The following is a 25,618-nucleotide window of genomic DNA, read 5'->3' on the forward strand; positions in this document are numbered from 1 at the left end:
GATACCAAGACAAGACACATACATCACAAGAAGAGAAATGTGTCTCTCTTTGGCTAGAGATGCAAAAATCCTCTCTAAAGTATTAGCAGACCAAATGCCCCATCATAGAGAAGGGATTACACATCCTGAACAATTGGTATTTATTGTGGGAACTCAAGGGTGCTACGATTGCTCAGAGGTTGCTAATGTGATACACAATATCCATGTCCTAAGTGGGGGGGATTCACAAGGTCTTCTCCGCAGGGGCACAAAATAGTTCAACTACACACCAACTCCTTTTATGGTTTAAAGAAGAAGTAGAATAGAAAGGCAGCCTGGCATCCTTTGGAAGGCTCTAGAACCTATGGACCATTGGTGAGAAACAGATTTTCCTCCCAAGAGCAAGATGAGGTAAGATGTCCTTTCTTGCCATTTCTGCCCTATGCCATGCTCAAGACTCTAGTTAGTCAGGAAATTAAAGATGTAAAATTTTCAGACTGTGAAGAGATAATTAAAACTATATCTATCTAAAATTCTACAATCTCCACTCTAGGAAACCCTGAGGGAATGACTGAAATGTGAAAATAACAGGTACATGAATACAATGAGATCGCAGGAGTCAAGGTCAAACTGACGTAAAGTCAGTTCTGCTTCTATACATCTTCAGTAAAGTCAGTCCAAAGAAAATAGGAAAGGATATTAAGTAATGTGGAAGTCCCCTTTGTATGCTTTGAATATGTTTTATTGCCATTAGTTATTAAATAAGCTGTTTTGACCAATGGCTTAGCAGAGTAAAGCCAGGAGGGAAATCCAAACAGAGATATAGGAAAAGTAGGCAGAGTCAGGGAGATGCCATGTAGTTACTGAAGGAGAAAGATGCCAGCTGCCAGCTAGAACCTTACCAGTAGGCTGCTGCAGGAGCTCCTTCTGCTCCTTCAGCCAATAGCCTTTAAGATTACCAGTCCACTTGGGTGTGATCTCTTTTGCTTTAAAAAACAGCAGTAGCCCTTCTCTCCCTCTCTTGCTTCTGGCTCCGCTTCCGCTACTAGACTCTGTTCCTGGTCATGCAGAGGACTGTTGTCTAGGACAGTGATCTGTAAGTTTTCCCCTTAAATAAGTAACCCTTTTTACTAATCATAATTCCAAACTGATGTGGGATTGTTTTGTGACTTAAGTCTACAGTAGGCCACAGCCTCGTGTTGATACACAGAAAAGGGTTAATTAAGATGTAATAGTTAGCTAGAAATATGCCTAAGCTATTGGCCAAACAATGTTGTAATTAATAGAGTTTCTATGTGATTATTTTGGGTCTGGGTGACTGGGAAATGAGCAGTCTCCACCTACATTAAGGATAAAATACTTGCAAAGAAATTAACCAAGAAAGTGTAAATCTCACACCCTGAAAACTATAAAACACTGTTTAAAAAAAGATCTAAAAAAGAGGGAGGCAGCTCACGGTCATAGATCAGAAAACTTCACGTTGTTGAGTGGCAGGTAATATTCCCAAACTGGCCTACAAACGCAACACAGATTTTTTCTGCAAAAAGGGACAAGGTGATCTCATCATTCTCATGGATGTTTAAGGAACCAAGAAAAGCTAAGAATACTCTTGAAAAACAAGAACGGTGTTGGAGGACTCACCCTTCCTGATTGCATAATGTGCTACAAAGCCTCCATCCCCAAGGTCCTGGCACAAAGAGAAACTTACAAGTTGATAGAATGGAACACAGTCCAGGAATGAACCCTGACATCTGTGCTCAACTGATTTCTGAGAGAGGTGCGGAAACAATCCTGTGGGTGTGTTGGGGGTTGGGACAGTCTTTCCAATAAATGTCACTGGAACACCTGAACGTCCACTTGTGGAGGAGGATAGACCCACATCTCATGCCTAGGCAAGTATTAACACAGAATGGGCCAGCGACCTGAAGGCAGGAGCAAATGCAAATCGCTGGAAGAAAGCAGGCACAATTCTCCATGACATTTTAGACAATGACTTCTTAACCAACACTAAAAGCATATAGGATAAAAGGAAAAAGTAGGGGCTGCAAAGATGGCTCTGCCATTAAGACCACTGACTGCTCTTCCAGAGAACTCAGGTCAGATTCCTAGCGCCCACTAATTACGCCAGTTCTGAGGGTATCCAGCTCCCCCTTCTGGACTCCACAGGCACTGCAATCAGGTGGTGCACAGACATAAGAGCTGGCAAAAACCCTGCACATACGGATACAATAAAAATAATAAAGGAAATTTTTAAAAAGAAAGACACAGACACAAACTATACAGGTGGCCATTGAAGACACAAAATGTTACTTAACATTGCTTGTCGTTACGGAATGCCAATCAAATCTACAGTAAGATTCCATCTCAATCCTCTATGTGGTCATGAAAAAGACGGTCACTAGGAGTCTTTGTGATGATGCAGAGGATGAAGGCAGATGTGCCACCAGACTGGTGGCCTCCTGGAACTCTGGTCCAGCCATGGACCTTGGCACTTCTTGTGTTAAAGAGCACATATCAGTGTGTCTCTGTCATTGCTGTCAGCAGCAGGCAACCTGCCTGAAACTGCTTTCCTTGTCGTTTTCTCTCCTTTGTAGTGACAAGCAAAAAGAAACAGCACCGCAGGCAATGGAAGGCAGCCGTTCCACCTGAAGCTGAGGTGCCTGTGCGGGTGGAAGCACAGGAGAGGCACTGGGCTCAGGCGCAAAAGCAGTGGATGCGTGTGTGGCTGTTGTCTTTTTCTCTCACTGCACTTGGTGCGAAATGGAGCATTATTTCCAGACTGCACAGGAAAAGTGACTTTCATGAAGGTTCATTTTCTTGCCTCCACTTTCCATTTGAAAGCAGAAGCAAAGCTTGACACAGACTCAGTGATGCTGAGTCAAAACCCAGCCAAGCCCACAGGTGTGGAGGCACAGGAAAGGAACTAGAGGCGAGAGGGAGTTGGGAAGAAAGAAGAGTTCTTGCTGGGATGAGGGGGTACCTGCAGTCCCAGCACTTGGGAGACCAAGGCAGATGTGAGTTTAAGGATAGCTTGGAGCACATACTAAGTTCCAAGAGCCTGGACTACAGAGTGAGATTCTGTCTCAACAACTAAGAAAGGAAGGAAAGAAGGGAGAGAGGGAAGGCAAGAGGAAGAGGAAGGAAGGAAGAAAGGAAGGAAGGAAAGAAAGAAGGAAGGAAAAGAGGAAGGATAAAGGAAGGAAAGGAGAGAAGGAAGGGATGAAGGAAATAAGAAAGGAAGGAAAGAAGGCAAGAAAGAAGTAAGGAAGGAAGGAAATGAGGAAGGAAGGAAAGAAGGAAGGAAGGAAGGAAGGAAGGAAAGAAAGAAGGAAGGAAAAGAGGAAGGATAAAGGAAGGAAAGGAGAGAAGGAAGGGATGAAGGAAATAAGAAAGGAAGGAAAGAAGGCAAGAAAGAAGTAAGGAAGGAAGTCCTAGTTGGACCTGATGGCAAAAGACTATAATCCCAGCTACTCATGAGGCTAAGGTAGGAAAACCTCAAGCTGAAGGCCAGCCTAGGCTACAGAGTTAGTTCGGGTGCCGCCTGAGCAACTTAGCAAGACTATGCCTCACAATAAAAAGAAAAGAAAGGACTGGAAACACAGCTCAGTGAATGGAAGGAGGAGGAAGGAGAGGAGGTTGGGAGAAGGAAACAGAGGGGTAACGGGGAGGAGGGTCCTCAAAACAAGAGGAGAAGGTCAGACAAGGGTGGGCTCTCAGCTATTAGAGACGAGGATACCTGAATGGTTTGGAAATGCTTTTCCTGAAGAACGCAAGCCTGTGATGGGAGGTTGGAAGCTGGGGTTAGACCCAAGGTCAAAGGTTTCTGTGTGATCCAGAAAATGCTTCTCAGTTTTATTTACAACCATGAAGAATGGTGGTAGAGGGGGGCTTTTGGCCTCAGGTAGTTGAGTTCTATCTTGATTATACTTAGAATGACCAAAAGAACTACTACTCTACCAGAATAGAAAATCAACATTGAAAGAACAAAAACCCAAAACCAAAAACAAACGAACGAAAAAAAAAAAAAAAAAAAAAAAAAAAACCAAATCAGGATGAAGAGAATGAAGGAGGGCAGTAGAGAGGAGACCAAATAGTAAATTTGCAAAGCTTTCATACACATGGAAAAAGTTAAAAATAACAGTACAAAAACACATTAAGTGGTTACTTAAATCAAAACCACTGATGACCACACTAGAGCAATGGTCCAAGGGTCCACAAGCATTTGCTCCTATGATGCAGTATTTCAGCTCCATGGTCAGATGCTTAAGACGGCCATTAGCACATAAAGCATGAAGAGGGGAACAAAGTTAACCCTGACGAAGGCAAGCAAAGTCATCAAATGATGGAGTTAAAAACAATTTTAATGACTTTATGTGCCCTGAAACACGGTAAAATGTTGTCTTTGATGTGATTACGGGAATTAAAGCCTGATTTGGCGGGGGGCGGGGTCAATCTTCCTTCCAGCTCCAGAAATCGGTGACACAAGTGGAAAACTGGCTCAAATATATACAGGCTCCATGACACAAAGAAATATTCAAAGAAGAAAACAGAGAATTGTACAACATGCACATTCTCAGATCGTTATGTGATAATTTTAGCAATAAATCAAAGCATAATTATAGTGCCAACCTCACAGAAACTTTAAAAAGCAATCTTTTTGAATAACATTTGAAATGAGTTAAACAGCTACACAGAGAATGGGCGAGAATATTTATCTTAGCCATGAAAAGGATGTGAATTAGAAAAAATACGCTGCCAATCAAATTAGTATTTTTTCTACACCCCTCCCCAAAAATCAAGACAGTAAGAAGGTAGTTGAATAAGATAAACATTCATCCAATTGATTTATAAATTCTCTAATTCTCTCTCTCTCTCTCTCTCTCTCTCTCTCTCACACACACACACACACACACACACACACTCACACACATTCACACATGAGAGAGAGAGGAGAGAGAGAGAGAGAGAGAGAGAGAGAGAGAGAGAGAGAGAGAGAGAGAGCAGCTTCCTGTCGTCCCATCACAAAGGAAGAGAGCCCTAAGCCTTGAATGCCTGTGGTAGGGCTGCTCTCTCCAGGGCCCGGTTGCCCCCCCCCAAACCCTGTATCCCAAGTTATACTCATTTCCACGCGTGGTCTGATCTCTGGTCCACTGCCAGTGTCCTCCATCCCCCAAGGAGAGGTGATCAGCAAAAGAGAAGCAGAGGTGGTCAGACATCAAGACCAAGAACCCAGAGTTTAATTAGGCATCTAAAGCCACACCCCTCTGGGTAAGTGGGGTGAATGCAATAGAAGGGTGTTGAAGAAGCAGTATTAGAAAAATAAATGCATGGCAATTCAGAAGGAAACAGGGCTGGAGCGAGGAATAGGGAAGGGGAAAAACGTGGTGGTGGAGAGGGGAGACCAGCGTGCCAGGGAAAATGGACGTGTCCTTCTGATGGGGGCTTCTTGTCATCAGCTGGACTGAGTGCTGGCAGTGTCCTCCCCACAGACTGAAGAGGTCACACACCAATCATCTTCTTTCTCTCTATGGTTTCAAGGGGCAGAGCTGATGCCGGTCACCTCACAGGACTCTCCTGTATTTTGGAGACTCCAGGTAATGGGTTTAATGAGAGAAAGTTAAAATAACCATGAGAGGTCCTGTCAATTTTAGTAACAGAGCAAAAAGAGACAGCAAGAGGGGACCAGCAAGGACAGAATGGCAGTAAGCTCATGTCTAAGAAGATGGTAGGAATAAGAAGCCCTAGAGCCACAGGGAGAAAAGAGGGACATTTCCTTTGTTATAACAGGGCGGTTTTACCTTAAAGAGACAAGGAAACATTGAATTTAGTTTTCCATTGCTTTGGCTATTAGACCAGTCTTCTTTGAAAGGAGCATTACACAGGACCTCAAGAATTATTTGGGTTCCAGTCACAGCAAATCCACTACTTCACAGAGAAGAGCATAGAAAGGAAGAGATAACAGACTAGAATTCAGAAAAAGAAGAAAAATCACTGGATTTCTGAACTTAAAGAAGTCATTCTGACACAACTGGCTCAGGCGAACACAGGAAAGAACTGGAATGAGGGTAGTGAGATTGAGAACTATGTCCTGGACAGGACTCTGATGCCATGGCCCTGAACATTTCCAGGTAGGAAATGAGTAGCTGATGAGATCCCAGGCTTCTGCGAATGGCCAGTCTGAGCATCCCTGTGAAATCTTAGGCAGTGTGTCTCAGAGGAATGAGCCGCTTGCTCTCCCTTGTGTGAGCACAGACTCTCACTGGCTGCTCCCAGCTCCTGTTCCCCACAACCACGGCTCCTCAGCTAGAACTCTAAGGTGCCCCTGCCATTGTTCCCACAGAAGAGCATCTTAAAGCGCAGCGGAGCTGCTGTGCCTGGAAACGGACAGCTGAACCTCCCCTCACGGGATCTGGATGGGGAATGATGTTCTAAGCCCAGGCAGGAGGAAGAAAGCACTCAGAAAAAGCCCAAAACGTGGAACTCCAGAAATGAAAATTGTTCCTCTTTCTCAGCGTCAAACAATGGATGACATGGATTTATAAGCTGGACCGTTTAGCATAAGGCGCTTGAGTACAGCTGTCGTGTGCTAGTCAGGTGGCTAGTCAGGTGGGTCCTTTCTGCCTTGCTGTTTGATGGGCCAGCTGAACTTATGCGTTCCTGGCTACTCTCGGGAGGTCTTTCTGGGCTAATTAGGTCTATAGCTTGAGGCTTTAGTGTGAGGGCTTTTTCCCCTTGGCAGAATGTGTACATGACATCTCAAGGTGGCTTGCCTGTCATCCGTGTCACGACAAGCTACTCTAGAAAGTACAGGGACCCTGGCTGCTGAGAATCCATCCTGTAGCAGCTGCCCTGAGCGCCTGCAGCGACTTCTGTGCTCTTCTTTCCTCTGCCAGTCTTTCAGATTCCCGCTCCCCACACAGGCCTCTTTCCCCGGGACTTCTGTGTTATTTTCTCCCAGTCGCTTGTTACTCAACTAGACTTCAATACTGAGCAGCCTTGGGAGTGTGCCACACAAATCCATTTCCCACCTCATTCTGCAGGACAATAACAGTATCACTTGACGGTAGCCTGTCACACCATTCTCAGAATTCCCAGCGGCTCAGCTGCCTCCTGGTAAATGCTAACTTGTTACTGTCTCCTGCTCCATCTCCTCAGTCACAGGGCCTCCCTAGCAGTCCTTCAGAATTCTAGTTCAAGCTCAGCCAGCTCGGGGACTTATGGATGCAAGCTGCCTATGTTCTAGAATGCACTGGATGCCCCTTTAGTCCCTAAACTCCATTCCTAGGAACGCAAACCGGCTAGAGCCAAGGTCACTTTCCTCTTGGTTCTTTGAGTTCCATTTTACACTTCTACCTCTTCCCAATTTGGAATTCGGAGCGTCTCTCTGTAAGTTTGAAATCGTGCGCTTTCCTTTGAGTAGTGGCTTGTGCATAGTCAACACTCCGGAAATGTCCCAAGCTCTCTAGCTCTGTGTGGCGCTCTCCCCACCCCCCGAATTCATGAACTCAGCCCTGTCTCCTAAACCAGACTGGCTGTCTCAATTTGAAGGCCGTGCTTCCTCAATTTAAGGACTATTCAAATCCTCGGGGACTAGTTAACAAACAGCGGCTGGTTCTGGTCTGTCCAGAGGTCTGGAGTAATTTTATAACTTTCCAGGTGACGTTGGGATCCACTCGCACCTGTTGATCAGCCTCAGAGGGTTCATTTGGCGCAATACCGGGCACCCGGGGAGAGAACCCCCAAAGCTGAGATGCTCAGTCAGAAAGTAGAGTCATCGAGTGACCAGTCGGCTTACTTACCTATGGTGGACACCACAGTGCCCACGAAGTAGAAGGCTCCCGTGAAGTCCCAGCGAGGGCGCACGCTGTCCATGCGGATGCCCGCTCTGGTGGCTTCCTCATAGTGACGGAGGAAGCCTCGCAGCTCTTCGCGGCTCAGGTTGTGGCCGCGGCTGAAGTTGGCCAGACGCTCTTCCCAGCGTTGCTTGGCCTGCAGCTCGTGTGCCAGCTCCAGCGCGGAGAAGACAGCGGCGCCGCCCAGCAGGTAGAGCACGATGAGCCCTGCGAGCAGCAGGAAGCGTGCGTTGTCTTCATTAAGGTGGCCCGGGCCACAGCCACAACTGCGGCCGGCCATGGCACTGAAAGACAACCCCGCGAGGGCCACCGCCCGCGGACTCGTGCCCACGCCCTGGGAGGATCCCGCTTTACCGGCCCTTAGCCCGCTCCGCGTGCCGGCTCGCCCATGCCCGCAGCGCGCTCCCCCAAGCAGCGTGGATCTCCAGGCTGCTGCTCTTGACTGTCCCTGTGGCACCAGATCCGCACGTCTGCCTGGACTCGTGGTTTCGAATCCGCTTTGTCCCCACCGCCTCCCAGTCCGCCCTGGAGTTCTCCTTAAGGCCGAAGATCAGAGCGTTGGGGAGCAGAGTCTGCTTTGGCTCGGTAGGAGGGTGCGGGCGCCCGGGATTCAACCGGCCTCCTGATCCTGCTCAGATTGGGGAGGAGGCGTGGCGCTCCTTCAAGGCAAACTCCAGAGAACTTGAACTCATCTTGAAGAAAAGGCCGTGGGCTCAGACAGAATCGGTAGGTAAGCTGAGCATCAAGGTCCGGGTTCCTTGGACCATCGCTTTCCAAGCTGTGTCCGCTGTCTTCCGTGCCTCTTCGGATGCATCTGCGGTGCGTATTAGTGACTGTCCCGCCGAGCTTCTATCCTCCTGCTGCACCAGGACTTAGGGGCTGGAACCGGTTTGGGCCAAGAACAGGGACAGGGCGGAGAGGCAGCTCTGCCACCGACTTGGATGTCGCCCGGGCACACAGGCTCCGCGGCAGCACGAGGGCGGACCGCTGTGGGGAGGAGAGCAGAGGGGGAGGAGGTTGGAACAGTGAAGGAAGTTAAGAGCATCCTCCCAGGCAACCTTCCTAATCAGAGTGCCCTCGGCCTCTAGGCCCTTCACAGGGCGTTCTCTGTCGCCACGTGCAGGCCCTGCCAGCCCATCTTTCAGAGAACCGGCCAAGGATAGCGACCAGGAGGGTTCCATCTCTTCTACTCGGCCTTGACTCACTTGGCTCTGTAGTTCTTGCGCAGTCAAGAGCTCAGCTCCGAGAGCTCCTATCTACCGCATGCAAGACAGCAGCAAGGCTCTCCAGCGAACCGCTGAGGAACCCACCCAGAGACCCCAACTTGCAACGGGCGCAGGAGACGTCACTGCGTTCAGGTCCCCTTCCAAACGCACCTGTTCTGTGGGATAGGTTCAGAATGATCCCTGGCTCCCCTTCTCAAGCGGCCCTGCCCTGCCCAGTGGGTCTGGGAGCAGAGGTCCGTGCCCAGTGCTGCCTTCTCTGTGGGGCGTGCTAACATTGCAACAGGTGTAGCCCTGCCGCTGTCATCCGCGGCGACTCCACCCCGTGTCCGCCTCTCGGCCCCAGGGCCAGTCTCTTGCTGGCTCGCCAGAAGCTCTGAAGGCCAACCTCGGAGCAGCGATAATGCTCGCACCCGGGTGTACAGATCCCTGGAGTGGTTGCCTCAAGAGCAAGGTCCAGAGCCTCAATCGTCTGCGTGGGTCCGTCGGAGGCCAGAAGAGGGCGCTGCGTGCCCTTTAGACTCACCTGGTCCCCAGCAGGTTATTCATTAGCACACTGATATCCGCACAGGAGAGCGGGATACATCTGTGTGAAGGAATGGATTCACAGCCACCCGCGATCTAAATAGAGTTTCTCCGCCTATGGAGAGAGTGGTCCCAGGAGACCCACCCACGATACTCGCCAGAAACAGAACCAGAAAGACTTGCAGTTCTGTTGAGTAGATGCAAATGATTTTGATGAAAGTAACTCTGGCGATTGATTCATTTTGCTTGTCTCCTGGGGAGGAATAAGAACTTTAGAGGCTTCTGAGCACACACCCAGGGTGAGTATCCCAATTACCTTTGATAGTTCAGGAAACATTTCAAGTACATCAAAACTGAATGATTTTTCACAATGATACCACACAGCAACACCTAGATTTACGAGTGACGGTTCACTAGATTTGATAGTAAACCTCTGTCCCTTTTAAGTCATCAATCCATTCGGTTAGGATGTGTTTTGAAAGGTTGTAGAATCCACACACTTTCACCCCATCTCCATCCACCCAGTGCTGGTCATTATTACGAATTCCATACTCAGATTTTCGCTTTTGTGGTAAAATTTGCATCTAGTAACGTGCAAATGTACCATTAGACGAGTTCTGACAAATATGTACATCTTTGGGGTCCCCAAAACAGTCTACCTCCTTCATCTTCTAAGTGCCATCAAAGCTCTCACAAATTTCCAGCACATCCTCACCCACATTCCTGCAGAGGAAACCACGGGTCTGATTTTTTTTTTTCTACCATGAATTATTTCTTCTTTATAGAACTTGGTTTTTACCTATCTGGGTCTTCGGACTCATGGGAATCACAATCATGTTTCTTGTGTAAAGTGTGTTTCTGAAGCATATCCATGTTATATGTCCCAGTTCTCGTTTTATTGGCTCTTCATTGTCTGGATATGCTAAAATTTTATTCATGCTTTGTGACAGAAACAAGGAAAGTGAGAAAATTTCATTATCATAAATAAAACTGTTAGGAAACACGAATTCAATTAAAAAATAAAACTGTTATCGACCTTCTTGTCAAGGGTTTGTGGATGCTTCTCATCTTTGGGGCAAACGCCTAGCAGTGAAGTGCCAAACCATAGGTAAGGATGCATTTAGCTCTGTAAGAAACTGCTCTGCTAACAATGCAGTGCCCATATCCCTAGAGATGCTTGGCAGTGCCAGCCGTTTTAGTTTTAAGACCACTGTATCACTGACATAAACCTATATCATTGAGGTTTTGTGTTTTCGGGATACCTAGTATACTGGACATTTATATCCCTTTGTAAATGGTTGGAAGAGTTTTCCCACTTTAAAAAAATGGTCTTGGGGCTGGGGAGATGGTCGGTCTGTAAAGTGCTCATCACACTGGCGATTAGCATTCAGATCTCCAACACACACAGAAAAAACGAGCATGGTGGCCGATATCTGAAATCCCAGCACTCCTGGGCAGGTGGGGACAGCTGACTCTGACTAGTCGCTCAGTCTTCCTAGCCAGAGCAGTGAGCTCCAGGTCCAGTTAAAACCCCTGCCTAAAAACAAAAACAAAACAAAAACCATAGAGAGCAACTCAGACACCCAGTGTTGAACTCTGGCTTCCACATGCACACATGTGTGTACACATACAACACACATACATGCACAGTCACAAAAATTGATTCCTATTTTTGAGGTGTAGTGTTTTATATATCTAGAATACTAGTCCTTTCTTAGACATGTATTTTGAATATTATTTTTTTTCATCTCTGGCATGCCCATTTGATTCTGAAAATGTTTTCCGACAAGAGATTTTAGTTTTGATAAAGTCCAGTTCTCCAGCCTGCAAGGCTTGATACCCCTTTGTGCATTAAGGAATTACTGCTGCTTCAAAGGTTAGTGTTCTGTCTCTCTCCCCCCGTTTGCAGAGCTGCTCTGTGCGGTATAGATCTAGTTTGTTTCTTTACTGTGCAAGTCAGACTTAAGGTTCATCTTGTTCAAAAGGATAGCCACCTTTTTCTACGCCACTTCTTGAGAAGGAAATCAGGAATGCATTTACTTCAGGATTTTTTTTTTATTTTGTCCATTATCTATTTATTCAGTCATTATGGCAGTAAAAAGCATTCAAATTGTTTTATAGGTCTTGAAGTCAAGAAATGCAAGGCTTCCAACTTAGCTTTTTTTCACTATTTCTTAGCAGGTAATAAGCTGTTTCCATTTTAAAAATCAAAGAACTATGGTTCTTGAGACAGATATTTTTAACACAGACACAGAAAAAAGTCTATGTTGTCTTGATCGGGACTATGTGAACCTGGTTTGGGAAGAAGCAGTATTCTGATGATTCATGAATGAGGGCTATCTCTGCACATATATAGATCTCCCTAGTTGTTACAGTACAGAGATCTTGCATATCTTTTTTTGGATTTATCCTAAAGCATTACTTTTTGTCCTTGATTGTACTGAACATAGAAATTCAAATGTTTCATCTTTTCATGTCTGCTGTTGTGTTCACTCATTAGTTGTGGTAGTCCTTTAGGAGTGTCTGTATAGTCAAGTGGAGGTTTGCTTTCTTAAGTTTAAAGAAATTGTCTCATTTAAGAAATAAAAGACACAGAAGACTGGGAGCAGGTTATTTTTGCTAAGATTTAAGAGTGAATCCTTCAGTTTATTACAGATACTGTGAGTTGTGGGGTTGTCATAGATTCCTCTCCCTACCCCCAAGAAAGGGTTTCTCTATATGGTTCTGGCTGTTCTGGAAGACCAGGCTGGCCTCAGATTCGGAGATCCTCCTGCCTTTGCCTCCTGAGTCCTGGATTAAAGGTGTACACCACCACTGCCTGGCCATAGTTGCTTTTTGAGGGTGGAGACATTTCGCTTTATTTTTAGGGCTTTTTTTTAGTTTGTTTTTAAATAAAGCAGAGATGATTGTTGAATTTTGTCAATGCCCTTTGTGTTATTTATAATAATCTTACAGTTCTTCTTTGTTCTGTTAGTATGTTGTATTCCATCAATTTATTTTTGGTTAAGGATAAACTTTAAAAAAGGATGAACATTTATAGTATGGCATTTTTTGAGATGAATTCTACTTGGTTTTGTACTGCATATTATTTTCCTACTTCTCCTTGGGTTTGTCTTTTTTTCTCCCCTAGCTATTTATGGCATGTGGCAAGATTTTAGGCCTTTATTTTTTTAAAAAAGGGTTTTAATATTCGTAGTGCATATAATATGTTTGAGTCAAATCGACCCCCATTCCCTTCCTCCCCCCAATTTCTCCCCTATTGCTCTACCACCTTTCCCTCCCAACTTCATGTGTTCTTAAACACACACACACACACACACACACACACACACACACACACACAGAGAGAGAGAGAGAGAGAGAGGAGAGAGAGAGAGAGAGAGAGAGAGAGAGAGAGGCAGACAGACAGAGATAGAATACCACGCTTGTGTGTGAATGGCATGGGACCATGCACTAGAGGATGAGTAGCCTCAGGGACTCCATCCTGAAGAAAACCGACTTTTCTTCCCTTAGCATTTGTCAATAGCTCCTCAGAGAGGGGTGGAACTTTATGAGCCCCCTTTCATCCATGCTGAGGTTTTGGCTGGCTTGGTCTTGTGCAAGTCTTGTGCACGTGGTCCCAGGTGAGACACCATGTTTGGCAAGTGCTGTTTTGCCACAGACATCTTCTCCCTCTGGCTCTTAAAATCATCGTGCCCCTCTTCTGGGATGGACTCGTTTTCACTAACATTTCTTCTACTGTAAAGCTGTGAGTTTTCCTGTTCAATGCTACTTGCACTATAAAAATTTTAGAGGAAGTTACATTTTCATAATCTCTTGAAAAATGTTTTTTTCTTCTTTGGCTTATAAATCATATACAAATATTTGCTTGATTTTCATTTTTTTATTTCACATGTAGTTAGAGACTTTTTAAATGATTTTGTCAGATGGAATGAACACTAGTCAAATGCTCTGGGAAGCTTGAGCCTTCTGCAGCTGTAGGTACGCAGGGCTCCGTCTACGTCAGCCTGGTAAAAGCATCTGCAAGTGCTTTTTAGCTCTTTTTTGTTGCTGTTCTAGCTAATTCTATGGACTGGCGAAGCAGGGGTATTTAAAGCCACCAGCTACCCTTTGTTGTCTCAAGCACTTTGAAGCTATAAGGACACACATCACATTTGCTCACTATAGCCTCTTCACGTAGTGGCGTTTGGTTTGTGTGAAACGTCTGCTGCGTAGACCATCAGCTTTGCAAAGGTCTTTGTGAAACCCATCCACTCGCGACAGCCCTCTTATGCCTGGCATTTGCATAATATCATTTCCCATCCATTTGCTTTTAGCCTGTCTCTCTTTACATATTTAGGTCCTCACCTCTACTCCCCCTTCCCTAGCCATCAGCTCATTGCCGCCTTTAGTCCCATGCTGACCTTCAGGAGCTTCTAAAGCTGAGCGGGGAGACAAGACTTCCCAGGAACAAAACTCCCACTTTGGGGATGGATCCACTGCAGCAGCGGGGACTCTCAAATCTCCCTATTTTCCAGAAGCGAGCCCAGGCCAGTGCTGTGGAAGAGCACTGGTTTCTAGGGCTGCGGGGTTCCTTCTCTTTGCTGGTTGTGAAGTTCTAAGGGCTCCAAAAGTTGCCTGGTCCAGGTTTGCTTATTACGGACAGGAACAGAACCTTCATAACTTTGATGAGTTCTCGTCGTGCCCAGGATACCAGTCCGTCTGCTTTTATAACTATCCAGCTATTAGCCTTATTTTACAGATGAGAATAAGATGCAGGCATTAGGGGACTTGCCTAAGCTCTCACAGCTGGAAGGGACCAAGCCAGGCAACTCTGAGTCTCCAGGGCCTTGAAGTTGTCACCTCCAGGTGTCAACTCTCAAGCCTTAGCCAGAGTGACTGCCAGGGTGGGTGAACCAGAGAACCTAGAAAGGAATACATTTTATATGGGAATCCTGAAAACACTCGGGTATATAAATAAACACCAAACTAAGTACTCAGTCTGTGCTATACGCAAGTATGTTTTTACTCCATCTCATCCAAAAGTACTGGCTGTGACCAACTGACTTGATTAAACTAACAGGGATTTCATGATTCACCGTGGGTTGCGACCCCCAGTTTGAAAAATTAGTTCTAGAATGTCCAGATTATGCTGGGCTCTTCTATTTACGCAGTCTCCCCCCCCCCCCCCCCGAAAATTTGGACTTTTGAATACTTCTGTAAGCTCGTGTACGCTCTTCTCTACGAGAAGCAGACATAAAAAGGGCCTCCGGGGCGGTGTCGGTACATCTCCCAGATGGACGTCTTGTTTGGAATCGACTGTGCTTCCCACTGCTCCGCAGTCTCTCAGGCCCTCTCTACCAGGGCCACCCTGGTGTCTGGATTTCATGCACCTGCAATTTACAGAATGTTCTGGTGGCTCAAGTTGGTCCATTGGGGCACCCGGGCCTCCCTGCGGCTAGAGCTGTGTGGTTTCCTTTCTCTGGAGTCTAGCTGAAGGCAGACGGGATTCCAGGGGAATTTCAGCCTCCAGGCGGAGAGAGCATTTGTGAGGATGGTGGTCAGGTTCTAGAGCAGAGCCAAGGCCCGGACACAGTCTTCATTGCATTGCCGATCCCCTGGCTTCAGCACCCTCAGCCTTCCTTCACGCTTGCGACTAATTAACCCCATTTCTGTAAGTATGGAAGGACGTTGCCTTAGGCAGCCGTTCATTAAAATACGGAAAAAAGGCTACAGAACGGTGGATGATTATAAAGCCTCCTAAATTCCAGCCAAGTCAATTATCTGAACACAATCAGCATTCAGTTGTTATGACAATTTCTAAACCCAAGACCGCCATGCAAGGCACATACCATGACATCATCTGTGTCCTTGGGCACAGAAAGGGACATGTGCTGATCCAGCACCAGAGATGAGGCACAGCTCTTGTTCACTGGCTAGCTGGGTGACCTTGAATGTTTGGTGTTTCTCTCCAGTGCTGAAGAGACTCTCCCGTGCCAGTGTGGAGAGATGTATACGGTCACCTATGACCAAACTGACCCACAGCAAATGCCTTTGCGGCCATCTTATCCCGAGCATTTTCTCACTTGTGAGTATTGGAAAAGCAGTTTGGCCCAAAAGTTTCTATGAAAAGCTCTATGAAAACCTTGCTAGAGGGTGAATGGGAGACACTGCCCCTAGCAACATGTGTTATGCCAGACCAGTTTCAATGGGGTGTCTCACTGTCTAAAGAGAAGGGCTGCTTTCGTGCATTGCTTGGATTCTGCTTTGAGACAGACTGCTTCGAAGCCTGCTGATGGAGGAGGGTCATCTTTCTATGTGTTGCTTTCATTGGTTAATTAATAAAGAAACTGCTTGGCCTGATAGGTTAGAACATAGGTAGGCGGGGAAGACAGAACAGAATGCTGGGAAGGAGAAGGCAGTGAGGCAGCCGAAGCTCCAGCCCAAGATGGACGTAGGTTAGAATATTCCCGGTAAGCCACCACCTCGTGGTGCTACACTGATTAATAGAAATGGGTTAATCGAGATGTGAGAATTAGTGAATACAGTTTCCGTGTAATTATTTCGGGTATAAGCTAGCCAGGTGGCTGGGAGCCGGGCGGCAGGAACGCAGCCCGAAGTGAAACGTAGGATCTGGATTATTGAGACTTAGAAAGCTTTCACTGCCATCTGCATGTCACTGAGTTTGCTAGTACCCCCGTACCTAATTTCCTGGGCTGCCTCTTGCTCTCTCTCCAGCATCTGACATCTGATCTAATTTTTCCTACCTTGTACTTTGGTCTAGAAGGTTGGGAAAAGCAGCAGGCATCAGTCAGAGAATATAACAGAACAAACTCAACAGTGCAGTTTTCAGCCTTCTGCATTCTAACCCAAGCGGAGCCTGCTCGGCAGGAAGCTGGGCTGCCTTAAATTATTCAGCGACTAAGGCCTGCATACTAATGTGGCATTTAGTGTTTGGGTTTATGCGCTGCTAGCTGGTTCTGCCATGCCAACCATAATTTGTTATTACAGTGGATGAAAGCACACGGTTTTGTATCTATAGTTACATCACAGGTATGCAAAGCCTGTTCCTGGGGAGCATGGGACACCCACCACAGTTGCTGCCTGGCCACCGACCAGGTACGGGACCTACATTGTCTGGGTTCAAATCCCAGCTGTGTGATTTTGGATGAATAATCTGCTTAGTTTTTCGGCCTGCGAATGAGACTCAGAGAGCCTCTTTGATAGGGCCATCAGGAAGATTGGACATGACACAGACAACAGTTCCTAGAAGTCAGCTCAGTGGATGGCAGTGCTCAGGGGACCAGTGGGCATGCCTGGGCTCTAGGATGACAACCTGTGCCATGCTGGGTCACTCCAGGCATTTCCCAGGAGCAAACGGCTTATGTGTGAATCTTACGTGAGTCATAATGTACTAGTTGACAGAAACATAAAAAGAAACGGTAGTTAAGTAAGCTTCCTGTGAGTCACAGGAAGGCCTTGTCTGAAAGGAAAAACAGGCAGTTTGTAATACTCTCGGCACCTGAGATTATTACTTGAAACAAGCAAGCTACCACGATAATTTCCAAACACTTCAGTATGAGTGGATCTGACCCATGCATAACATGCTTTTATCATACAATCAATAAAAATTTAGATTCATCCTCATACTACAGTTAGGCTATATTATTCTTGTCAGTAAGCTTTTATGTAGACTTCTATCATTTTGTAATTCGTATCAGTCCATCAATAGAACTGCTGACCTATAAATATAGAGTGCTTATGTAAACCTTCATTTTGAGGTATTCTTCCATCAAAGGCGTGTGTTCTCAAGTTCTTTCTTGAATTCTTAAGAAGGGATGGTGGCAGTAATTCTTTGGTGATGAAAGAAAGTTAAATGCCCTCCTGAAATGACTTAAAAGACCATCTAGAGAGATGTTCCGGGGAAGAGAAGCTGACTGTTCTTGTAGAGGACTGGTGATCAGCTCCCAGCAGCAATGTCAGGCAGCTCCCAGCCACCTGAAACTCTACCTCCAAGGGCTCCAATGTCCTCTTTCGACTTACACACATAAGAATAAAACATCACAAAACACCTATATCATTCAGAAATGGTTTCATAGTAAGGGTGTTTTTAGTCTAGAAACCCAACTTCTGGAGAAGAAAAAAGACATGACAAAATCGGCCCCAGGTTCTTATTCTAAGCATACCAAGTCTTGTGCAGAAACCATGTTTACTTGAAAGTCATACAACGTTAAATTTCTGTTCAGGGAGTATCTAACATCTACTGCCGAACAGGAAGCTAGAGCTTGCCCTGTGTGGCTGGCATGGTGTGGTTGAGCTTCCATGGGGCAGAACTGAGTCTCAGACCCACTGCTTCATGTGGGACATCCTGCTGCTGACTTCTTTCAAGCCTAGGCTCCTCATCTGCGGCATGGGGGCTGACAGAGGTAAAAGTGAGTAAGCATTGGAGATAGAGGGAACCTCAGGAACACGACCTGGTTCTGTCACGTGGAAAAACACAGCCTCCCAAGCTGTGGTTTCTTGCTCGTTCACATGTGGGAAACTCCTGTGTGCAGTCTGTGCTGGCGGTTACAGAGAAGCAGAAGCTGGCTGTTTCACATCGTGCGGGGTCCTCGGCAGGTAGAAAAATGTCACTGTATGGTACGTCTGAGAGGTCCCAAAGAGTGAGAAAAGGAAGGAACAATGGGCAGAAGGGGCCCTATGCTCCACACAGGCAGAAAGGACTTCTTCGGCTGGGGCAGTCGAGCCAGAACCTGTGAATAATGAGGCACAATTTCCTCAGAAACCCTAGCAGCACAGTCTAAGAACAAAAAAAGGACCCATACAGGTAAAGGTGACCATGTGTTCTCAGTTATTCTCGGGGCATTACTTCCTATGTGTGCTAGCAACTGTGTCTAGAAAGCACGCAGGGCCAATGCTACCGGGCTGGCCAGGCTCAGACTTGCTCTTTGCAGAGCCCGTGTCTGTGAGAGTGGCACAGGTCTGCAGACACTTGGAGAGCAAACCTCTTGGGTACAGATGGTCTCGATGGTACCACTGTGGTTTCTCCCAGGCCACTCTATAGAGCCTCTACTGGGTGGGCCTTCAGGCTTCCACTGGTCTAGAGGAGTGTGACCAGGGGACCTATCTATGGCAAGCAGACAAAGCAAGTCAGGGACTTGAGGATCGCCATAATGCTTAGCTACAGGCATGGCAGAAAAGCCTCACACCTTTCTCAGCCTGTGCATGCTGTGCGCTCGTGGCCCCAAGTGTCACGTCTGCTTTCCAGGTGCTGGTGCGGACTCCCTGCAGCAGTGCTATCATCCCTTTGGCCTTGCAGCCGGAGGGCCAGTGGACAGGGACCTTAGGTATCCTGGAGCAGGGCTGGCGACACTATGCTGGCTTCTACTGCCAGTGTAGAGGTTTCCCTAGTTTCCTTCCCATAGCAGGTTGGTTCCTGGGATCCAGGAAGATTGAAAACTGTCAAGGTGGAGAGAAGAAATGCTTCTGTTCTTTCCCTGGGCAGGTGAAGGAAGAGCATCTCTGGCCATGGATGGTGGACACACCCAACACGAAGTCAAGCTGGCACCATCGCTGAACCTCGAGCTTACCATCCGGGCTAGGCTGTCCGGCCAGCGAAACTCAGGGATCCCATCACCACACTGGGTTCCAAGAGCACAGCCACCATGCCTGCTTTCTGCATGCTTGCTGGGGATTGGTCATTTCACTCCAGGCAATACGCATTTTTAAACACTATGAAGTTTAATAGCATGATCCCAAGAACATACAAAAACTGAATTAAGAAGATAACGCTTCTCTTTCTTAGTGAGAATGTTGACAATGACCATCAGACACATAACCAAAGCTGACTTTTTGCAAAGGGTTTTGTATGGGTGCGAATAAGATTTTAAGGCAGGTGAACATTCAGTACAAACAAGAACATTCAATGTTTTACACTCAAACTTCACAGCACCTTGTCTCAAGAAGGCACCCACATGTTGCCATGTGTATCGGGTGCTTTGACATAAGGAATGTTCCAAATCCATGGCCGATCTGGGGAGAAAGCACATCATATGACGTTTGTTTGGATAGTACCACAAAACCTATCTACTGGGATCAAAGCATTTGGTGCTCAGATCTCCAAGTTGTGAAGAAAATTTTCTGACTCAGTCCCCGATGATGTCACCTGCAGACAATGGCTTTGGTAAAGGCTCATCTTAGAACTGAAGGCCAGATGAGCAGACCAGGGGGACAGACCGGGAGAAAGCCAGATGAAGCCGTGTGGCATGCACGCTCTAGCACCTGGCACATAACAAAGATGTAATGTACGGCAGTTACCTGCCACACCCTCTTTACCTGTGCATGTGACGTGCAGAGGCCGGGGTTAACTCTGGGCATCTTCATTGTTACTTCCATCTCATTTTCTGAGACAAGGTCTTACTGAATTTAGCTCACTACTGGGTGAGGAGGACTAGCCAGAAACCCCAGGGATCCCGTCACTCACACTGTGGATACGGGTACAAGCCACTATGGTCATTTTTATAAAGCGTGAACAGCAAACACTTCACCCACTGAACCATCTCTTTGTCCCTTTCTTCTTTTAGGACGCTGAAGAAAGGACAGCAGCAGCTGGTACATTTCTGCTCTCAGCTGGTCACATTTAACCAAGGTCTTGGGTCACAAGTAACAACAGGGCTGGATCTGTACTCTGGCAAGAATGCCTGTGAAGGCTCCTAGCACAATGAGGAGGCTCACTAAATGGAGCTCCTCTTAACATACACACACACACACACACACACACACACACACACACACACGCACGCGCGCACACACACAAGCACACGCACACACACGCACCTGAGGTTGACACTGGAAGTCTTCCACAGTCATTCTCCATCTTATTCACTGAGGCAGGCTCTCTCAATTGAACCTGGAGCTTGTCAATACAGCTATCTGACTAGCCAGCTTACTGTGGCAAACCTTCTGACCACCGGAATTACAAGTGGGTCACCATGTCCATCTGATAGTTATGTGGGTTCTGGGGGTTCAAACTCCAGTCCTCATACTTGTATACCCAGTGCTTTAACCACTAATAAGCCAGTCTCACTGATGTTCTAAACTAAAACTGAGACCTTCAACAAACCACTCTTACAACGTAACGCTATGGATAGAGTCAAACCATTTCAAAAGAACCAGGAGATGGGCAAGGTGTAGATGCATCCCAGGTTAAAAGCAAGCCCCTATCACCATCTCGGGAAGTAATACAAACCTACGGACTTTTAGGGCCACAGTGCATATTGTAAACAGATTGACACCATCCTAAGGACTGCCAGGCAGTGACCCAGCACCGCAAACCTGACTTTGGGACCCTTCCTCCTTCTCAACAGAAGTGACGACAGCTCAGAGGACAGTCTGTCTGTGCTGAGCCATCTCAAGCAAGCACTCCAAGAGCCACACACTGAAGGATCTGAAGGAGTTCTGAAGACGGCAACAAATTATCCTAACATCCTTGTTGTCTTTGGCCTTGAAAGCCCAGCACCAAAGCCTTTCTTGCTAACTCACCAAGCTTGTTGGAGTGCGGCAACCCCAGGGTCTGGGGGGCAATGGTCTTGGACCTGACTTCCACTCTATCTGCACCCCGTTCTCACTGGAAACATCACCTCCTGGGCCTGGATCTGTTACACACACATCTTTCCCACACGCTCTGGGGTGACACTGGCCCTCCTCATCCCCATGAGTACTTGGTAGTGAGGCCGGGCATGATACAGACTTGCTAACCCACCAGCTAACTTACTCCCCTCCCTCAGCATCAGGCAACAGTGTAGGCAAAGACCTGGGGAGCTCCCTGTTGGTGGATGCCCTGCAGTAGAATGCCAGCATCCTTGGGTGGATCATTTCCTGTGCTGACTGACAGGTCTGCTACCACCTGCAGACAGAAAAACAGCCACAGGGAGAAGAGGGTAGCCAGGACACTACTGTATCTTTGTACCTGTAACTACCGGAATTCCGCACTGATACTCACTGACTAGAGGAAACCTGTTTTAAACAAACCTCTAAAATCCTCTAAAAACCTCTCAGAAGACTGTGCCGTGTAACCTATTCACATGTGCATTTGGAACAGGTTCTTAAGTGCCAGGGGCTTTACTAGGTGCCGCAGATAGAAAGGAGATGAGCCAGATGTGTTAGCCCCATGGGGGAACTTACTTCCAAAGTGGCAGACAGTAAAGCAGGTGGGTGTACGTAGTTGTCACCGTGTCTATGGTTGGTTCCCTAGCCTGGTTGGTAAGAGCCTCCCTTGACAGCCTGTTAGAATAAGATCCTTGCAGGCCCCAGCCCAGAAAGTTCACCTTGGAGGGTCTGTGCTGGGGACCAGCAATGTGTACTTGGATTAAATTCCAAAGCTAACCTCAAGCCAGTCGGAGCTTAGGATCCAAGGCTGAAGGAAATGGGTACCGACTTTTTTTCCCTGGACTATAATGGAAACAGCAAAGGGACATAGCGGGTCTTCCTGGAGGGGATACAGAACTAACTGCCTGTGGTTAGAGGAGGGACCAGGAAGATGAATAGGAAGGCAGGTCTGGAGGTGAGGAACGAGGAAGCCTATGCTTCTGCAAAGTGTAAATGTCACGAAACACCCACCACTGAGGATCTGTCCCCTGCTAATGGAGACTAAAAGCAGGATAAACGAACACAGCATGTAACCTGGGCTTTCCATTTCGCTCTAAGAAGTGTGAGTGTATTCTGCCTAGGAAAAGCCTAGACTCCATCTGCAATGCTGACCCTGATAATGACACTGTGCTTGTGGAAGAAAATGCTTTTATCTTCAGGAACTACACACTGAAATGTTTAGGGAAAAGATATATGTCTTCAGATTTCAAACTTTGAGAAAGGATGCAAGCGGAAGAAAATACTGACTTTCTGATCCCCGGGGGGAGGCACAAGGGAAGTCTTGTACTGTACTTTTCTTGTTCTTTTCTGTGAATCCACAAGGATGTCAAAAACTTGAAAGAGGAATACTACATACGGATAACCTTGTTACCTTTTAAATGGAGAGGGACAGGAGGACACAGATGTGACGGAGGGAAAGGAAAATGGAGGGCAATACAAGGGGAGAGCGAGGAAGGAGGGAAAATTAAGGGTGATTGACAAAGCCGTAAGGAGATATATTATTTTATAAGCTTACTTAAAATTACATACATGTGTATATAATACAGTTTATATACAACACACACACACACACATACATAGACACAGACACACACACACACAAACACACACACACACACACACACACACACACACACAGAGTTTAAATGGAGTTATCTGACACAGGGTGATAACATTCCCTCCAAGACCACAGGCTATCTAACAACCCCAGTGCCAGGCAAGGGACGCCATCCACTGAGCTGCTGTCAGGGGTGGGGGAGGGGTCCAAGAGATCTCCAAAACAATATAGGCAATGGCTGATGGGGGACCAAGGGAGTGAGAAGGGAGGGGGAATTGGTTTCTCTAGGGATGAGCCCTCCTAACAGATTTCTTAATCCTAAATGGTTATCCTTAAACATCATGTACATCCAGACAACACTAACTAGGCTCAGTAGTGAGTGAGTATGTGTAACTAATAATTACAGAAGAGGTCATGAACTTAGAGGGGTTGTGGGGGGTGCAGGAAGATTGAGGGGTGGAAATGGTTTAAATACAGTGTTCTTATATACGAATTTCTCAAAAAAGCGACTATTACAATGAGTGTCTTAGAAGCTTTGTATGCTTACCTACCTACTCTTTAATGCAACACGACCCTCCCCTTACCACTATGCTTCTCTTTCTTCTTTCTCTTCTTTGTTCCTCCCAGTGCTGAGGACCCAGCCCCAGGAGCTCATAAACACACCCTAACATCGAACTGAGGACCCAGCCCTAGGGGCTCATACACACACCCTAACATCAAACCTAGGATCCAGCCCCACGGGCTCATACACACACCCTAACATCAAACTGAGGACCCAGCCCCAGGGGCTCATACACACACCCTAACATCGAGCTGAGGACCCAGCCCCAGGGGCTCATACACACACCCTAACATCGAACTGAGGACCCAGCCCCAGGGGCTCATACACACACCCTAACATCGAGCTGAGGACCCAGCCCCAGGGGCTCATACACACATCCTAACATCGAACTGAGGATCCAGCCCCAGGGGCTCATACACACACCCTAACATTGAGCTGAGGACCCAGCTCCAGGGGTTCATACACACACCCTAACATCAAACTGAGGATCCAGCTCCAGGGGCTCATACACACATCCTAACATCGAGCTGAGGATCCAGCCCCAGGGGCTCATACACACACCGTAACATCGAACTGAGGCACATCTCTGGCTTTCAGCACTTACTAGGTCAAAGCAAGACAGGCTTTTCTCCAACTTTCTCACACTTTGCTCTTTCATATATGATACAAAGAATATCACAGCAGAGATGATACGGTGACCATTTTGCATTCTCTTCAAACTCAAGGTCAGCAATGGGATAGACGGCTCTACCATGTTTTAAGGGGCTGGTGATTTGTTCCCAAGGAGACTATGGGTTCCCTTTTACACACATCCTTGCCAGCACTTGCTATGCTACACTGCTGGTGGGAATGTAAACTAGCCCAGATACTATATGGACTGTAAAAAAGTGTCTCACAAACCTACCAAGAGATCTACCATATCTCTTGGTAGACCCAGCTACACCGCTCCTGGCTGATTTCCCCGAAGGACTCCACCACACGCGGCAGAGACTCTTGTACACCAGGACACTGCAGCAACTATTCAGAGAGGCTCAGTTACAGAACCAACCTGGTATCTACCCACAGAGGAATGGGTGCAGAGAATGTCACATGTATATAATAGAAACATTTCGGCCACTAACAAGAATGAGGTTATGCTGGCTGCAGGAAAAGGGAATTATGTCATGAGAATCAAGCCAGTTACAGAAAGACAGATACGCTTTCTTTCATTTGGCTCCTAGATTTTTATATATACATATCACACCATTTATACCAGGGAGAAAAGCAGTCTGGGGACACAAAAGGAACTAATGGGAGTTGGGGGGGGGTTGAAGGGGAAGGAATAGGAGAAGTTCAACAAAAATATACAATTGAATAAATATTAAAAAACCTACAGAGCTGGGTGTATGGTTCAGGAGCAGAGAACCTGCCCCACACATGCTAGCCCTGGCTTCTAACCCTGGCATGGGAAGGAGGGAATGCTTTTACAAACACCATTTCTATTATTAAAATGCATTTTTCTAAACACACTTTTCAAAAGAGTAAGCTAAACGTGATGAGGGTGAGGACTCATCTGCCTGTTTCAGCCAGAGTTCAAGTAGTGGTGCCTGCACACAGTAGGCTCGATATTATGTAACTGTAGAGAACTGCCAATGACCACCCAAAGCAAGGCACCCCGGAACTCGAGTGTTAACTTTTGTCATTTTCTATGATCATTTTCTTTGTTCCAAGATAATATCTGGCCAAGCTTTCACAGTGGGATACTCCTGCACTAAGCTCTTTGTGTGAACCTCTGATTTAAAAAAAAAAATGGCATCAGACATTGTGTGTGTTACCATGGTTCAAAAATCACTTTTAAACATGAAGTGCTTTTGAAATGGTCTTAACAACCCATTTTCCCTTGCCTCAGTAAAACACCTCTGTACAGGTCACAGCTTTATAGAACAGTGGCTGGATTTGAAAGGTAATATCTGAATTACCGGCATTATTCTACACGCTGCTGAAGGAATGCAGGAGATAAAATAATACTGATAAAACATAATGTTCCAATTTCTTTTATAAGTATCTTTCAAAGAAAAAGCCTAAGAAACAAAAATTCAACAAATTACTGTATAAAGCATTCTACTCACTGGTCATGATGGAGATCTAACTTTGCGCAGTCTAGGATAATGCCTACTACGGGCAAACTTTTGAGTTGTTAGGAGTTGTTTCTAATAGAGGGGAAGAGATTGCAGGACATTTTCTGGCTCATGATCTCTCCCATTCTTGTTTTCCTGCTCCTCTGGAGACAAGGACTACTGGATGGGGCTGGAAT

General features: G+C 46.5%; 2 protein-coding genes across 4 annotated transcripts in view; both read right to left on the reverse strand.

Annotated features, from left to right (window-relative positions):
* Kcnk13 (potassium two pore domain channel subfamily K member 13) overlaps window positions 1-8,123 on the reverse strand; it is a 91,881-nt gene extending 83,758 nt beyond the window's left edge. Inside the window, exon 1 of the mRNA XM_038337452.1 lies at window positions 7,779-8,123. Within this exon, the coding sequence (XP_038193380.1) occupies window positions 7,779-8,112 (334 nt within the window). The 5' untranslated portion in view covers window positions 8,113-8,123. The remainder of the gene's footprint in view (window positions 1-7,778) is intronic.
* A 9,513-nt stretch (window positions 8,124-17,636) lies between these two features.
* Tdp1 (tyrosyl-DNA phosphodiesterase 1) overlaps window positions 17,637-25,618 on the reverse strand; it is a 77,279-nt gene continuing 69,297 nt past the window's right edge. The window contains exons 16-17 of one of the 3 annotated variants that reach the window (XR_005286247.1): window positions 18,769-19,591; window positions 17,637-18,312 (exon numbers count right to left, since the gene is read on the reverse strand). Coding sequence is in view for 2 of the 3 variants with exons in the window: in XM_038337360.1 (XP_038193288.1) it covers window positions 19,518-19,591 (74 nt within the window). In the remaining variant the exon portion in view is untranslated. Of the gene's footprint in view, window positions 18,313-18,768; window positions 19,592-25,618 lie in introns of those variants that run through there. The other 2 variants (XM_038337360.1, XM_038337359.1) reach the window with 2 other exon arrangements.

This window comes from Arvicola amphibius, chromosome 7, assembly GCF_903992535.2.
Source record: "Arvicola amphibius chromosome 7, mArvAmp1.2, whole genome shotgun sequence".
NCBI lineage: Eukaryota > Metazoa > Chordata > Mammalia > Rodentia > Cricetidae > Arvicola > Arvicola amphibius.